At 46.4% G+C, this 15,989-nt stretch overlaps 1 protein-coding gene across 6 annotated transcripts in view; it reads left to right on the top strand.

The window, feature by feature from the left end:
* wdfy3 (WD repeat and FYVE domain containing 3) overlaps positions 1 to 15,989 on the top strand; it is a 126,172-nt gene that overhangs the window by 23,649 nt on the left and 86,534 nt on the right. For all 6 annotated transcript variants that reach the window (XM_082556057.1, XM_082556053.1, XM_082556055.1 and 3 more), the window contains exons 2-4: positions 8,127 to 8,337; positions 10,688 to 10,811; positions 12,598 to 12,707. In XM_082556057.1, coding sequence (XP_082412183.1) covers positions 8,158 to 8,337; positions 10,688 to 10,811; positions 12,598 to 12,707 — 414 coding nt within the window. In that variant the 5' untranslated portion in view covers positions 8,127 to 8,157. The remainder of the gene's footprint in view (positions 1 to 8,126; positions 8,338 to 10,687; positions 10,812 to 12,597; positions 12,708 to 15,989) is intronic.

Consider the following 15,989-nt stretch of genomic DNA (forward strand, 5'->3'; position numbering starts at 1 on the left):
TGTGGAGGAGCAGGAGCTTTACTCTCCCTCTCGAAAGACTGAGCTCCTCTTCCTATCTCTAAGGAAGTGCACAGCCACCCTTTTGAAGGAAACTCATTTCCGCCACTTCTATCTGCAGCCTCATTCTTTCTGTTACTACTGAACTGCCATAGCTGCTACACCAATTTATTTCCTGTTTGTTTGACTCCCTAAATTCATCATCTTGGTGTTTTAAGTCAAATATCACGAGCTGCAATGTCATAAAGCTTACCCTTGTCTATTTACACAATATAGATTTATTTAATCTGTTAGATTTGACTGTATGTTTGTTAGCAGTCTAGCAATATCATTTTTACACTTTGTGTGACGTTTGATGCCAATAAATGAGCTGATTTAATTTTGGGGAAACTAAAGGTCAAGCTCCCACCAAAATCAGTGAAACTTTATATTACCCACAATTAGGGCTGGGCCATATTATACCGTTCACGGTAATACCGGTATAATGTTAGGCAACGATAGGAAAATGAAATATCGCGATAGAATATGAGTAAAACGCGCATGCGCAGTGCCTTTGTTTTCATACGCACATGGCCGATTGTTGAGTGAAACAGATGAACCAGAATTGGTTTGTAAAAATGGTGCAACTTCAGTGATGTGGAACTGGTTTGGTGTTCCCTTTCAGTCGATTCACTCGGTACAACACATAAGTATGGGATATCACGCCCTCGCGTGTCCTGGCTGAAGAAACCTTTATTCACGCCTTTACGGCAGATGACGTGTGATGACACGCGCAAGGCCCCGCCCGCACATATAGCCGCTGCCATCACCGTCATCCCTCAGTTCTTACGCTCTTCACCTCGCTGAGAACACCTCTGCTGAGTTGGGCTAGCTAGCTACTGCTAGTTAGCTCCGTTGTCTGCCAACTTGAACCTAGCTTAACTGCCCCTGTTGGTGTTAGCCTCCACCGCCCAGCTGGTGCGTAGGCTGCCCGCGGAGCGCTATTTTCAAGTTTTTCTTGTGCAGCGTTTCGCTTTGCGTTTTGGGAATGGACTCCAAACCGAAGCGAGCAAAGCAGAAATCTTCTGTTCGCCCCTGTCCTCAGGGATGTGGTTTCTCTTTGCACGACAGCGACCAGCACGATGCCTGCCCTGTCTGCCTGGGGATCGTCCACGCTAGGAGAGCGTTGACGGAGCCCGAAGCTTGTGCGTTTTGTCGCCAGCTCCGACGCTCGACCCTGGAAAGACGGGTGACGTTTGTGGAAAGAGTGCTGGGACGCTCGGCTGTCGCACGGCATGACCCTCTTCTTTCCGAGTCTGGAGCCCCGGCTTCGTCCGAGTCCGAAGACGAAAATTTTCAGGTCGATGTCCCCGCGATTAGCTGGGCTGACCACATGGAATACGTTGACGGGTTAGCCGATGACGGACCGGAACCATGCAGGAGCGCTGACGGGCTTCAGCCTGGGTTGAAGCCCGCCAGCGCTCCCCAGGAAGACGATGACGTGCTGGACATCGGCCTGGACATCCATGGTTTGTCGGAGGATGAGCAGGAGAGCTCATTGTCGACCCAATATGCCGCCGCTGCTGCGCCGGTCGGCCACGATGACACCTCTCTTTTCTCCCTGTTTCGCCGTGCCGCTGAGAAGCTGCAGGTGGACTGGCCCTCTCCTCCACCAGCTCGGAAGCCGTCGCGGTTTGCGGGTTTTTTCCTTCCACCGGAGCCCGCAACGGCCAAAAACTGCCTCCCCATGTTCCCAGACTTTCTCTGCGAGCTAACAGCGTCATGGGACAAACCTCTGTCTACCCGCGTCACTGTGCCCGGCTATGGACAGTACATGGAATTGGACGGCGCCGAGGGAGCTGGTTTAGCTAACCCACCCCCTATGGAGCCGTCTCTGGCTGCTTATCTGGCCCTGTCCCATAACCATGGTGTCGGTGGCCCCGCATCTCTGCCGTCCAAGCACTGCAGATTCTCGGCCTCGCAGCTGGAGAAGATTTATCGGGCTCAGGCCGGCACCGCTCGAGCCATGAGCTCCGTCACCATGCTCCAGACGTACCAAGCAATGTGCCTGGCGGAGCTTGGATCGCTGGTTCCGGAGGACAGCCCGCTGTCACCTCTTCTTAACGAGGTTAGAGTCACCACGGATTACATCCTCCATGCGTCTCGCTGTGCAGCGCTCTCCCTGGGCAGAGGGATGGCTTCGACAGTGGTGGCGCAGAGGCACCTGTGGCTGACCCTCTCCGACGTCCCTGATAGAGACAGAGCTGTGTATCTGGACGCACCAGTGTCTGCGGCTGGGTTATTCGGCCCGAGCTCCACGCCAGTCGGCCTGGGGCAAAGGCCCTCCCCCGGGCCCCCGACGGGACCCGACGCCCAGGAGGAAGAAGCCTCAGCCCTCCTAGCTGTGATTGCGAGTGGGGAAGGGATCCGGCAGCAGGGAGATGCTGCCCTTACCCCTCTGTTGCCGCACAAGAGGTGCCGCTTAAGTTCTGTTCAGGTTGTCAGCCCCAGAAGGCGCTGCACTTCCCTATCGCGGTCTCCCAAGCACATAACCTCTGCACACGGTTCAGATGTGTTGAATGTTCAAGCGACCACATCGAGTGTTCCCGCTGTTTTTCATTGTTATGCCCCGGAAAAGGTGCACCCGACAAGATGTATAAATGTACATGTTCCCATGTTGGAATCAATAAAGAGTGTTGTTTACTCTCAAACAATCTCAAATGCTCAACCTGCAGGCGAAATGAGCCAGGTCAGGCAGGGGATGCAGTCCCCTGCAGACACACTGGGGGGCGACGGCGCCCCGCCGTCAGTGCTGCAGGCCAGCCGGCTGGCTGCTCACTTCCCTCAGTGGCGCGCTTGCGCCCCCTCTCCGTGGGTGCTGCAAACCGTTGCCATGGGTTACCGGTTGCAGTTCCGGGTCAAGCCGCCTCGTTTCCAAAGAGTCGTGAACACGATTGTCAACCCCGAGGCAGCCTTGGTACTCAGAGAGGAAATACAGGCGCTATTACAGAAGAGAGCAATACGGGTGGTCCCCGCTTCGGAGACGGACAAAGGTTGGTACAGCCGTTATTTTGTCATTCCGAAGAAAGGGGGAGGGCTTCGTCCCATCCTCGACCTGCGAGTCTTGAACACGTACCTGCGAACGTACAGGTTCAAGATGCTAACACTCAGACAGCTCCTGAGTGCAGTCGGCCCGGGAGATTGGTTTGCGACAATCGATCTAACAGATGCTTATTTTCATGTCGCTATACACCCGAAACACAGGCAGTTTCTGAGGTTTGCATTCGAGGGCGTAGCCTACGAATACCTAGTGCTGCCGTTCGGGCTGTCGCTCGCTCCCCGCACCTTTACGAAATGTGCCGAGGCAGCGCTAGCGCCCCTCAGGAAGAGGGGCATCCGCATCTTGGCCTACCTGGACGACTGGGCTCTCGTGGCTTGCTCCAGAGAACAGGCGGAGACGCAGCTGTCGCGGGTTCTGTCACACATTCAGACACTGGGGTTCTCTGTGAACTTTCAGAAGAGCTCGCTAATCCCAGGTCAACAGATCGCTTTTCTCGGTCTGGAAATATGCTCTCTTTCCAGCCGCGCACGGTTGTCAGAGCACAGAGTGGCCGCGTTTCATCGCTGCCTCGCTCAATTTCAGCTGGGACGCAGACTGCGTTTCCAGACGATATTGCGCTTGTTGGGCATGATGGCATCTATGATCGCCGTAGTGCCGCTTGGGCTGTTGAAAATGAGAGCGTTTCAACGCTGGACTCTCTCTCTCTCACCGTTTGTGTGCTTCGCGTCACCTCCGGAGGAGGCTGCCGGTAACTGCGTCTTGCATGCTAGCTCTCCTTCCTTGGAGGGAGCCCGGGCTACTGCACCAGGGCTCTCGGATTGGGAGGGTGTTGTTTCGCAAGGTGGTGTCCACAGATGCTTCCCTAAGTGGGTGGGGAGCGCTGTGCGAGGGTGCGTCAGTGAGAGGGATCTGGTCCGCGGCTCAGCGCCAGCTGCACATCAACCACTTAGAGCTGTTAGCAGTGTTCTTAGCTCTAAAGCGTTTCCGTCCAGTCCTGCAGGGCCTTCATGTCTTAGTCAGGACGGACAATTCAACAGTGGTGTCTTATATAAACAGGCAGGGAGGAACACGCTCTCTTCCCCTGTTGCAGCTGTCTCGCTCTCTGCTGTTATGGTGCAGTGTTCATTTTCTGACTCTAAGAGCCACCCATGTCCCGGGCCACCTGAACCTGGGGCCGGACCTTCTCTCCAGGGGGGGTCCTCTGGTGAGAGAATGGAGGTTACACCCTTCAATAGTGGCTCAGATTTGGGATCTATTTGGCGAGGCGCAAATAGATCTTTTTGCTTCCAGGGTGAATGCTCACTGCCCCCTGTACTTCTCCATAATCGACCACGATGCACCCTTGGGCTTGGACGCGCTAGCGCACCAATGGCCAGACGTGCTCCTGTATGCATTTCCCCCAGTGGAAATGATATCTCCAATTCTGGAGAGGGTGCGTCGGCATTCCCTCTCTCTGATCCTGGTGGCCCCTTGGTGGCCCGCGAAGTCGTGGTATGCAGAAATAATCAGCCTGCTTGCAGCAAGTCCTTGGCAGTTTCCTCTCCGCAGGGATCTCCTCTCTCAGGCGGGGGGGGAAGTGTTTCATCCGCGCCCGGATCTGTGGCACCTTCATGCTTACCTGCTGAGAGGTTAAACTTGGTTGCTAAGGGTCTGCCACCTAGTGTGGTAGCGACGATTCAGAGCGCCAGGGCCTCGTCTACTAGAGGCTTGTACGCTTACAAATGGCGAGCCTTCGAGCGATGGTGCCAGGACCGCCACACTCTCCCATTTCAGTGCTCTATTGTGGATGTTTTGACATTCCTGCAGGAGCTGTTGGATAAAGGCCTTTCGTTTTCGACGATCAAGGTTTATTTAGCGGCTATATCTGCTTGTCATATCGGTTTTGACGGGGTGACACCAGGTGCGCATCCCCTCGCCGGGCGTTTTCTGAAAGGGGTTCGCCGGCTGAGGCCCGTGCTTAAGTCCAGTGTCCCTGCTTGGGACTTGTCTTTGGTGCTGGAGGCCCTTTGTGGCCCTCCGTTTGAACCCGTTGAGTCGGTGGATATGAAACTTCTTTCGTATAAGACCGCATTACTTCTCGCTTTGGCCTCGGCGAAGCGAGTGGGGGACCTTCATGCGCTGTCTGTGCATCCTGCCTGCACGCAGTTTTCTCCTGATGGCCGCAAGGTCGTATTGCGTCCGAATGCCGCCTATCTTCCCAAGGTCATGCCTGCATCTTATAGTTCACTGGAGTTTGAGTTGCTGAGCTTTTGCTCCCCTCCTTTTGGATCTGAGGAGCAGAGGAGGGTGCATTCTCTTTGTCCGGTGCGTGCGCTACGCACCTACATTGAGCGCACTCGGGATGTGCGTTTGTGTGACCAGTTGTTTGTCTGCTTCGCTAATCCGAATAGAGGTAGAGCTCTGTCCAGACAGAGGCTGTCCCACTGGATTGTAGAAGCTATCTCGCTGGCATACAGCACCGGAGGTTTTGCGTTGCCCCACGGGGTGGGGGCTCATTCCACCAGGGGGATGGCGACCTCATGGGCTCTTTTTAGAGGGGTGCCTGTGGCTGATATTTGTGCAGCGGCTAATTGGGCGTCGCCGCACACTTTTGTGCGGTTTTATCGGTTGGACGTTACAGCCCCTTCGGTGGCTCATGCTGTCCTTTCTGCTGGGTCTACCACTCACTAAGGATGTGGTGGTCCCGTTCCGGTTCGGTGGCTGCTCTGCGGGGCGTGTATATAGGTCCCATACTTATGTGTTGTACCGAGTGAATCGACTGAAAGGGAACGATTAGTTATGTCTATAACTTCTGTTCCCTGAAGGAGAGGAACGAGGTACAACACAGGGTGGCCCCACTGAGCAGTTGGCTCGGTGAAGAGCGGCTATCGAACTGAGGGATGACGGTGATGGCAGCGGCTATATGTGCGGGCGGGGCCTTGCGCGTGTCATCACACGTCATCTGCCGTAAAGGCGTGAATAAAGGTTTCTTCAGCCAGGACACGCGAGGGCGTGATATCCCATACTTATGTGTTGTACCTCGTTCCTCTCCTTCAGGGAACAGAAGTTATAGACATAACTAATCGTTTGTCCGTCAGATACACGACAAAGCACATTTTTTTGCAGAACATGCAAGCGGCCATCGTTATTGTCGTATTTGTCGGACTAAGATGCCCTTAAATCTGGGAGTAATCTGGGTCCTAAACTCCGTGTGCTTCAGGTCAAACGAACACTGCAGCATCACTAAGAGTTAAAAACTGTCTAAATTCTTTCATCTTTAATAAAACGATCAGCATTGCTGCTTTACCAGGTGTAACTATGAAGTTTAACTTCCAGGCATCCATGAAAACAAAATGTATTACATTTAACGGAGTTAGAAGCTAGCAGGAAGCTAGCGGAAGTTAGCTCGCTAGTTTCGCTAGTTACCTAAGCATGATATAGCATGTTCTGACTGAGAGATTTCTGAAAAAAATCAAACGTACAGCTCTGCTATCACTTCCAACATAAATGAAGACAGAAAACTAAACAGCAGTGACGTTTGTAGGGTTACTGAAGTTGGGCTAGCTGGTATATAATGATGTGCTACGTGATCGCTAGCGACACAGCTATGTTAGCATAACATAAACAGTGAAGCTGGAGGACGAACACTAACACTTTTCCACTTATAAAAGTTAACGTTAAGGTTCCTCATGGTTAGAGACAAATGCAATCGCATGGCAGGATGCTGTAAAAGGACCAATCTTCAGTCAGGAGAACAACTGAGATAATCCATCCACAATACGAGGTTAGTCATTAATATACTGCAACAACATGGGAATAGAGCCGCTGCCAGAGAATTCAACATTAATGAATCAATGGTACAGAAGTGGAGGAAGCAAGAAGAATGAGTTTAATAAAGTTTGATTTATCTGACTGCTTTGTTTCGCTTAATGTGTCTTATAATCCCGTGCACCTTATGGTCCGAAAAATACGTACTGCACACTGCAGTTTAATGTTGCAAAGCACCTCTTTTTAACTTCAGTGGATATTATACATGGTTATGCTCAGGATATGTCAGCCCATTTCTACTGGAAATGCCTTTTGGTTAAACTTTCAGCAAGGAATTTGCATTTGCACTGTTACATTTTTATAAAGCTTTAATGTACATAAAAACCAGCTTCTTGTTTAAGTGAAAATAAATGGAAGGTTGTCTTTTTGCGCTAGTAATGTTGTGGAGTTGTATTTTGTCTCGCATCAATTATATCGTCAGTTATATCGTTATCGCAAATTTTCAAATATATATCGTGATAAATATTTTTGGCCATATCGCCCTGCTCTAGTCACAATTCTTTCATGGATCGTCTTCAAACTTCACAACAATACACTAGATCGTGGGGTACATGGATACATAGGTTGGCTAAGCATTTGACATTGACCTTCATTGTTAATGTCCAAGGTCAAAGTTAACCTTGAAAATTTTTTTCAAGAAACCGCATCGAGTAATTTATCATATGAAACCAATCCCACCAGATTTCTTTGTTTTTGCAGCCAGAGGAAACCCAGCTGGCTCTTAGAAGCTGGCTCTCTGTGGCTGTAACATTTCAAATCTGTGTGTTTTCTGCATCTCTCTGTGTTACTGTGAACCAGGATCCGAACACAAAAATGTAATTAAGTAGATCCTGAATGATCGTGGGTACAAACACACAGAGCATTATTGCACCTACTGCTTCTATACCTGCACGGTGCTCATGCTAAACCTTCTTTGTAGACAGAAAATGTCAATAAATCTGCCTAAAGATAACTTGTAACACTTGATAACTGTTACAATTCTAGTACTCTGTTACACTTATGAAGAAAGGTATTTGTACTTATATTCACATCGTCTACAATTGTCAGAATTATGAATTAATAAAGATACTTTGATTTAAAAAAGAAACAAAACAAGAAGCTAATCTGTGTGAAATGTGAAATATCATCTATATCTATATTTGGCTGTTTTTGATATTCGAGACCACTTACAGAGTTGAACTGATACCAAATAGCAGGGACTTTCAGTTACATAGACTAACAAGATCTTTATGTATTGAGTTACTGTGAGATGTTTATTAGATCTTCTCTCTCCCATCTGCAGGGCTGCCTTTGCCCTGACAAAGCCGCTCAAGATGAACATGGTGAAAAGGATCATGGGGCGGCCGAGGCAGGAGGAGTGCAGCCCCCAGGACAACGCGCTGGGCCTCATGCACCTGCGACGCCTCTTCTCCGAGCTGTGCCACCCTCCTCGCCACATGACCCAGAAGGAGCAGGAGGAGAAGCTCTACATGATGCTTCCTGTATTTAACAGGGTAAGTCACACCATGGGTGGAGGGAGAACTGGAGGTGCTCCAAACAGGCGGATTAACAGATATTTGTACATATGGCAGCTCTGATGTGGCAGGTTACAGTTTGCTTCATTTGGTTCCTGTGCTGTCTGTAGCTATCTTTCAAATCATGCGTTTCTCGTCTGTGCAGTATTAAAAAAAAAAAAGGAAAACAAGAAGAGAGCTCTGTTGTGCTGGGTTACAAACGCGCTAGAGCTGCTTCCCTGAGGTCATGGGTGCAATAGATACTATAGATGCATTGACATTTGAAAACGAGATCTCACCAGGGAACTTCTGCAGATTCAAATCCAGTGGTTAAAAGCATATTTTCATACGTACCTGTCTGGATAGCTCTCAGATTCTGTTCCACCAGACTGCAGAATGGAAATGAGCTTGTTTACTTCTGTGGGCTTGTTGACTTTAGGGCTAAAGGTTAGCTGAACAAAGCACAACGAAGTGGACTTTTCAGTCCAACCTTTGTGTCATATATTTTTTACTGTCTCCACAGTGTACACAGGCATGAGGTTTTCAAATTATGATTTTATTTATTAAAGCAAAAAGGTTAACCAAATCTACCTGGCCTTGTATGAAAAGGTTGTTGTGCAAACGTTTGGCAGTGAGAACTGCAGTTTTGTGTTTGCAGTAACTGGCAATGGGTCTTTCACACAGCTATTGATGAATTTAGACCTACTCATCTATGAAGAATTACTTTAATCAACCACATTAGAGGGTTTTCAAGTATGAATGGCCTGTTTAAGTTCATGCCGAAACATCGCAGGCAGATTTAAATCTGGACTTTGACTAAGCCACTCCAAAACGTTAATTTTATTTTTTAGTTTTTACCCATTCAGAGGTGGACTTGCTGGTGTGTTTCTGATTATTTTCCTGCTGCATAAGCTAAGTGCAGTTAGCCAGAATTCTCATTCTTGTAGAGAGTGGCATGCATGGATGCATCAATTACAGCAAGTTGTCCAGGTCCTGAGCAGCTCCAGACCATCATAGTAGCACCACCACCATGTTTGCCTGTAGTGTCAGTGTTTGGAATGCAGTTAGTGTTACACTAGATGTAGCAGGAGTAGGAGGAGCTGAACGTTTCAGGTGCAGATCAAAGCAAATAGTACCCAAAACACACCTGGTTGTCAGGTGTTAAGGAGCAAGTGCTGAAAAGTACTGAACTCACTGAACTACACATTGTCTCATCGTTAGGTTGGTGTTTATATCATTTGTGATTAAATTAAACAACCTTCAAAGCTTTTTTAAATTATATATCTGCTAACTAACTAATGTTAAGTTTTATTGATTTAAGCACTAATAGGAAAATCAGACCAGTTGAATGGTGGGGGTGTATTGGAACTATTTTGATGCAGGGGGAGAAAAGTCCAGTACAGACTTGTATTTTTTATCTTTTAATTTTTATCTGTAGACTAAATAGATTCAGGTTTATCCAACATTTTTAATTTCTGAAATCTCAGTTGTGCAGTTTCTGGGCCAGGTGGAACAGCTCACTGTTGTTATGGTCATTCAGCCTCTCCAGAGAGTCTCTCCCTCCCACTTTACAATGGCCTTAAGCTATGTTAACAAAATATGTTATGAATTAATAATTAATAATACATTTTCATAAAGCATTTTTGCACCTCCTTTTGGAAAAACTCTAAAATTGAATCCAGATCTGTGGAAACCAGTCAAGTCAGTGGGTAATCATGGAAGTGAGCTACACATATTAACAAGTTAACAAAATGAAGTTGTTGAAATCCCTATAGCTGTTTTTTTTTATCCAAAAGAACAGAAGTAAAGCCTGCAGGCCAGTAATTCGCCTTTTTGTTTGGCAGCTGCAGCTGTAGGCTGCCTTTGTTAAGTGTGCTCATCAAGCTGGAGTGCACTGCCAAGGGTCTCTTGACTTGTCTGCTAATTACCCACCACTGGCTGGGATTCACACCTGTGGCCGTACTCATGTCAGAATCTGGATGTAAAGTGGTACCTGTGCGGCGGGACGGCAGCCTCCCGCCCTGCTCTCAAGTCAGATTTGCTGGATAAGTAAACAGATGACGAGTCTTTGCTGGATGAAGAGTAGTTTGTCTTTGTTGACCTGCTGCCCCAAAGGCTTAGCCTCCAATGTTCTCTGTCACCATAAAGTAGTGCATTCAAGCAAAAACTGTCACAGATATCAGCAGGAATGAGGATTCCTGTAACTGCACACACCTGACTATAAGCTAGGTTACATATAAGTATCGAGTGAACAGATGTCTAGTTTTTGAGTCTTTTTTTGGTTCCTCTCTTCTTGTTTTTTAAATTATTATTTTTCCATTAATCAAATGCTTTTTTTTGTCCACTTCAGGTGTTTGGGAACGCACCTCCCAGCAGCATGATGGAGAAATTCTCCGACCTGCTGCAGTTCACCACCCAGGTGTCCCGACTCATGGTGACTGAGATCAGACGAAGAGCCTCCAATAAATCCACAGGTGAGCTTGCAGATGCACACAGACTCATATTTGTAAGTGGAAAAATGCACTGTGGAGTAGGCCTACTTGTAGAGTTCTTTGGCACCAGCCAATAATTTCTCATAACCGGTTTGTGTCTTCTGTTTTCCTTTTGGCTGTGCAGATGAACACAGTGGTGTTGAAAGAGATTTTTGTTCTTTATTTAGATACAAAGACAGTTCTTATGCAGAGTTTCAACTATAGAACTAATTGTAAGGCACAGATGGAGCATCTGAGCTTTGTTAGGTACACATAGTAGATGACAAGATAGAAATAAAGACTCTAGGGAGTTTATTTTTTCACTTTCCCCCATAAAGACAACATATGACGGCCTCCCCAGTACTCTTAATGATGAGTTTGGACACCTAAGTATATATAAATATGTCGTCTGATGACTATTAGAATATTTTCTGGGTTTTTCCAAGCTGGGTAATCCAAACACAGGCATTTTTTTTTTTTTACAAGCAGGCTGAAATATGACAGAAAGTGCTGCAAACGTTACTCCTGTTAGGCTTTCAAGAGTTAGTACCACATATGGCAAGGACCCTAATATACTGTAATCTGTATATTATTAGTGGACATAAGTACACGCCCATGCCTGATTATGATTGGTCACTGATTTTAGTCAATGATTTTAAAAAAATAAAATAATTGATGCTCAATATAACTGTCTACTCCATCCTGGAAACCCGATTTATTCTATGGATGTGTGTAAGAGCTTCGTCTTATTCTACCCTATCACAATAAGATTATTTTATTAATTGTTCCCCTAAAGATAAATACATATTTCATTGTTTTATTAAGAATGTTTAAAGCTGATTTCATGATTAATGGAGAAAAAATGTTAGTGTTACCCTAATCAGATAAGGCCTTTCCCAGAATTTTGCACTTTATTTTTTTGACTTTTTGGCTCTCAGTAGATACGTTTTCCTCAAAGGATCAATGCAATCCTACTTCAATCTGAAAGGTTAGCCTTCACTGCGGGCGAGCCAGCAGCATCTCATCAAAGCGTTGACAGCCGTGGCAGCTTTGACTGTGGCTTCCTCAAAAAAGACGCACACAAACACACACACACACACACCAGCTTTCTATTTCTTATTTCTTCCGCTTTATCTCGTCCTTCCATCTCTTCCTCATCCCTGTCTAATCATGTGACATGCTGTTATCAAACGGTGAACGGTTCTGATTTTGCAACACAACGGTCTAAGAAGCACTCCTACAGTTGGTCACCAGGCCTCTTTAGAATGAGTCAGTACATGATTCATGCTCTCAACTGACGTTGCAGTACTCATTATCAAAACAACAGATGTGGATTTGCTCTGAACAATGAGCAACTAGACTTTGGCTCAGCTGGTGGGTTGGATTAAGGAAACCTTTTCAAAAGCATTTTTATTTCTGCTCACAAAAGTGACTAAAAATGTGTGATTTGTTTTTTTATTATGGTTCGGTTCTAATGGATACTTGTTCCTAAACCTAACCTAGTGTGGCTATATTTTTAGGACAAAGAGTGCTGTGATAAAATTGGTAAAGACATGAGCTAACTGAAAAGCTAGCGCGTGGGACTGAAATACAATATTGATGTATTATTTTCAAGATCACAGATAACCAAAACCGAGAAGCCCAACCACACGTTCCCTTTTGTCACATCCACTGTAATGATTAATTTGTTACATATTTGATCATTATTCAAACAGCCCATCTGCCCCACAGTGAGCTGTCACTTTCCACCCAGTTAACCACACGTTTGTGTGTGTGATTGTTTTTCCAGAGGCAGCCAGTCGAGCCATAGTCCAGTTCCTGGAGGTGAATCAGAGTGAGGAGGCGAGCCGCGGCTGGATGCTTCTAACCACCATCAACCTGTTAGCTTCCTCCGGACAGGTTGGTAGAAAAGACACTGTACAATACTGTGTGAAAGTCTTGAACCACCTCTCATTTCTTCAGCCCTTGGAAGCAAAAAATAAACTTTTTTGTAATTTCTCAAAATGTTCTTGAGCAATACTCCTCCAGGCTCTCTGGAGGTGTTTTTAAAGTTTTCCTTTGGACATTGACTGCTTTTTCAGTCATTTTCACTCCAGTCCTTTTGCCTGACCATTTTCAGATCTATGACCCATTCAAGCATTAAAACACCTCCTAACTCACGGGATGAACCAGTGTTGTGTTTGCACATAATCTCAAAATTAGCACAGCACCAATGTTAAATCTGTCTTTAGGCAGTTTCACAAGCATGAAATTGTATTTTTGCACCAACAATATGATTCACAAAGTGCTTTTAGCTGACACTTTGGCATATTTTGGAATGCTCTGCAGTGTGTCCTGGAGGACAAAGGAAGATGTCAGGCCTAAAAATATATTATTTAAGAAATAAGAAAAAAAATCCAGCAAACGGCCCTTCTGTTGACACATCTACTGTTCACTGAAGCCTCATCAAAAATGGTCTCTGGTAAGCTGGCTGTCAAGAAGCCATTCATTAAAGGGAGAAAAGGCTGGTGTATGTCAAATTCTGCAAGAACTGGACTGAAAGTCAGCGACAGGTCTGACGAAGTGATGATTTGCAGCAGGTAGAGCAGGGCGATATGACCAAAAATATTTATCACGATATACATTTGAAAATTTGCGCTGACGATATAACTGACGATATAATTGACACTAGACAAAATACTTTACAACTCCACAACTTTATTAGTGCAAAAAAAAAATATCTATGTATTTTTACTTAAACAAGCAGCTTTTATCGCGGATCGCGGATACAAGCGGCAGAAATGAGCTTCCTCCGAAGGGTGGCTGGCCTCTCCCTTAGAGATAGGGTGAGAAGTTCGGCCATCCGGGAGGGGCTCAGAGTAGAGCTGCTGCTGCTCCACATCGAAAGGAGCCAGCTGAGGTGGTTCGGGCATCTGACAAGGATGCCCCCTGGGCGCCTCCTGGGTGAGGTGTTCCAGGCATGTCCCACCGGGAGGAGGCCCCGGGGCAGACCCAGGACACGCTGGAGAGATTATATCTCTCGGCTGGCCTGGGAACGCCTTGGTATTCCCCCGGACAAGCTGGAGGAGGTGGCTGGGGAGAGGGAGGTCTGGGCCTCTTTGCTTAGGCTGCTGCCCCCGCGACCCGACCCCGGACAAAGCGGATGACAATGGATGGATGGATGGAAGCAGCTTTTTTAAGTGCATTACAGTTATATAAAAAATTAACAGTGCAAATGCAAATTCCTCGCTGACAGTTTAACCAAAAGGCATTTCCAGTGGAAACTGGCCGACATATCCTCAGCATAACCATGTATAATATCCACAAAACTTAAAAAGAGGTTATACACACACAATACCGTAATATTACGTTGAAGCACAGTACGTATCACTCCGCGAGGCTCCTGCCTACGATAGCCGTAATGCTCCAACAATCCATCAAGCGGTGCGGCTTCGTAGCTTAGCAAAGTCGTACTAAAACATCTGACAGATTTTCGAGCGCCGTGCACATAAAATCGTTTCGAGGTCAGTAAACACAACCAGAGTTCATACATAAGGCACACGGGATTATAAGGGACTCTGTCGACTTTCGGAAAAATCAAAGGATTGATTTTAAGTGCGCCGTATTTTTCAAACAACACGGTAATAACGACGGCCCGCTAGCATGCGCTACCAAAAATAGTGCTTTGTTGTGTATCTGACGGACGAAAGCTAAACCAGTTCCACACCACTGAAGCTGCAGCATTTTTACAAACCAGTTCTGGTTCATCTGTTTCATTCAACGATCCGCTTTCGCTCTTCTCATTCTGCATCGCTGCCATGTGCGTATGAAAACAAAGGCACTGCGCATGCGCATTTTACCCATATTCTATCGCCATATTTCATTTTCCTATTGTTGCCCAACAATAGGAATTACTGTGAACGGTATGATATAGCCCAGCCCTAGTGTGGGGTCATGTTGACAAAGAATGGATTAAAAGGAAATGAACATTCAAAGAAAAGCTTTGATCTGAAGCCTGAAGAACTGTTTCTGAAAACTATTTAAAGAAATGAAAAGAACGTTTACCTAAGAGAGTTCAGGCTGCGCTGAAGGTACCGTAAGAACCAGGAGACTTCAGTATAATTAACAATTCTCACCTGACCGAGTCTCATTTATTCTCCCCAAACACAACCTTTCTATCTGCAGTCTTCTGATGCTGCTGGATGTCACATGAAGAAAATTCATGCATTGTGATTTTTCTTTGTAGCATTTAGTCACAGTAATGAGTGCCTTACTCTGTTCCTACCACCTGCTTATAAAGGTTGGACGTTGAGCTCTTGTTTTCGTCTTTGTCTGTAGTCTTGAATTGTGGCCAGCAGACTTCTTTTGAACTTTTTGGCCTGCGTTCCTCTGGAGGTCTTGTGGGGAGTGTTGCTGTCAGCTGGTCGGCTGTCTGCTTTTCCTGCTCTGCTGCACATCAGAAATTCACTGTTGTTGTTGCTTTTGGGTGGAACGCTTCTTCCCATCTACAGACACGTGATCCACCCCCTCTTCTCTGTGCCCAGTCTTTAGCCGCTCTCAAGCATGCGCTGTTTAATAGTTAGGCAGGCAGCACCTTAATATGTCGACTTACTGAATATTTCCTTGAATGCAGCAACAACAATCTTGCCAAACCAGACATAGCAAAATGGCACTTGGCCAGGCTGTGAGACAGGCAGTGTTCTTCTGATGTAACATGTGAGCACTTGGACCGACTCCTGTTCTCAGTTATTTATGTAACTAAATCTGGTGGGCACGGATCTTTCCTTTGTGCTCCAGAAATACACTTGGACTGTAGGTTTGGATGATTGGATGAATTTATCGGAAAAACTTGATCATCAGCTGACATTTTTAGGGCAGTTTTTTGTGGTTTTCTGTAGCCAGTTTTGTGGTCTGCTTTCTGAAGAATTCCACTTGGCGTATACTTAACTTGTAGAGCACTTGTAAAATAGTTGTGTTGAGCAAAAGTAGAGAGTACTACACATGTGATGGAGATTCCCATCACTTCCTAGTTACTGAATGACAGAGCTTTGATATTCGTGCACAACAGCACAGCATCTTTGTGCAACTCTCAACTCTTGCTCAACACGAAAGAAAGGAAGGAGGCAAGACGGCTTGTAGTATTCAGCCGCTGCGTTTCAAAGGTTGGGTATTTCCATCTCCCTGTAGCCCAGCTTTTCTGAA

This window comes from Aulonocara stuartgranti (assembly GCF_965226115.1).
Source record: "Aulonocara stuartgranti genome assembly, chromosome: 12".
NCBI lineage: Eukaryota > Metazoa > Chordata > Actinopteri > Cichliformes > Cichlidae > Aulonocara > Aulonocara stuartgranti.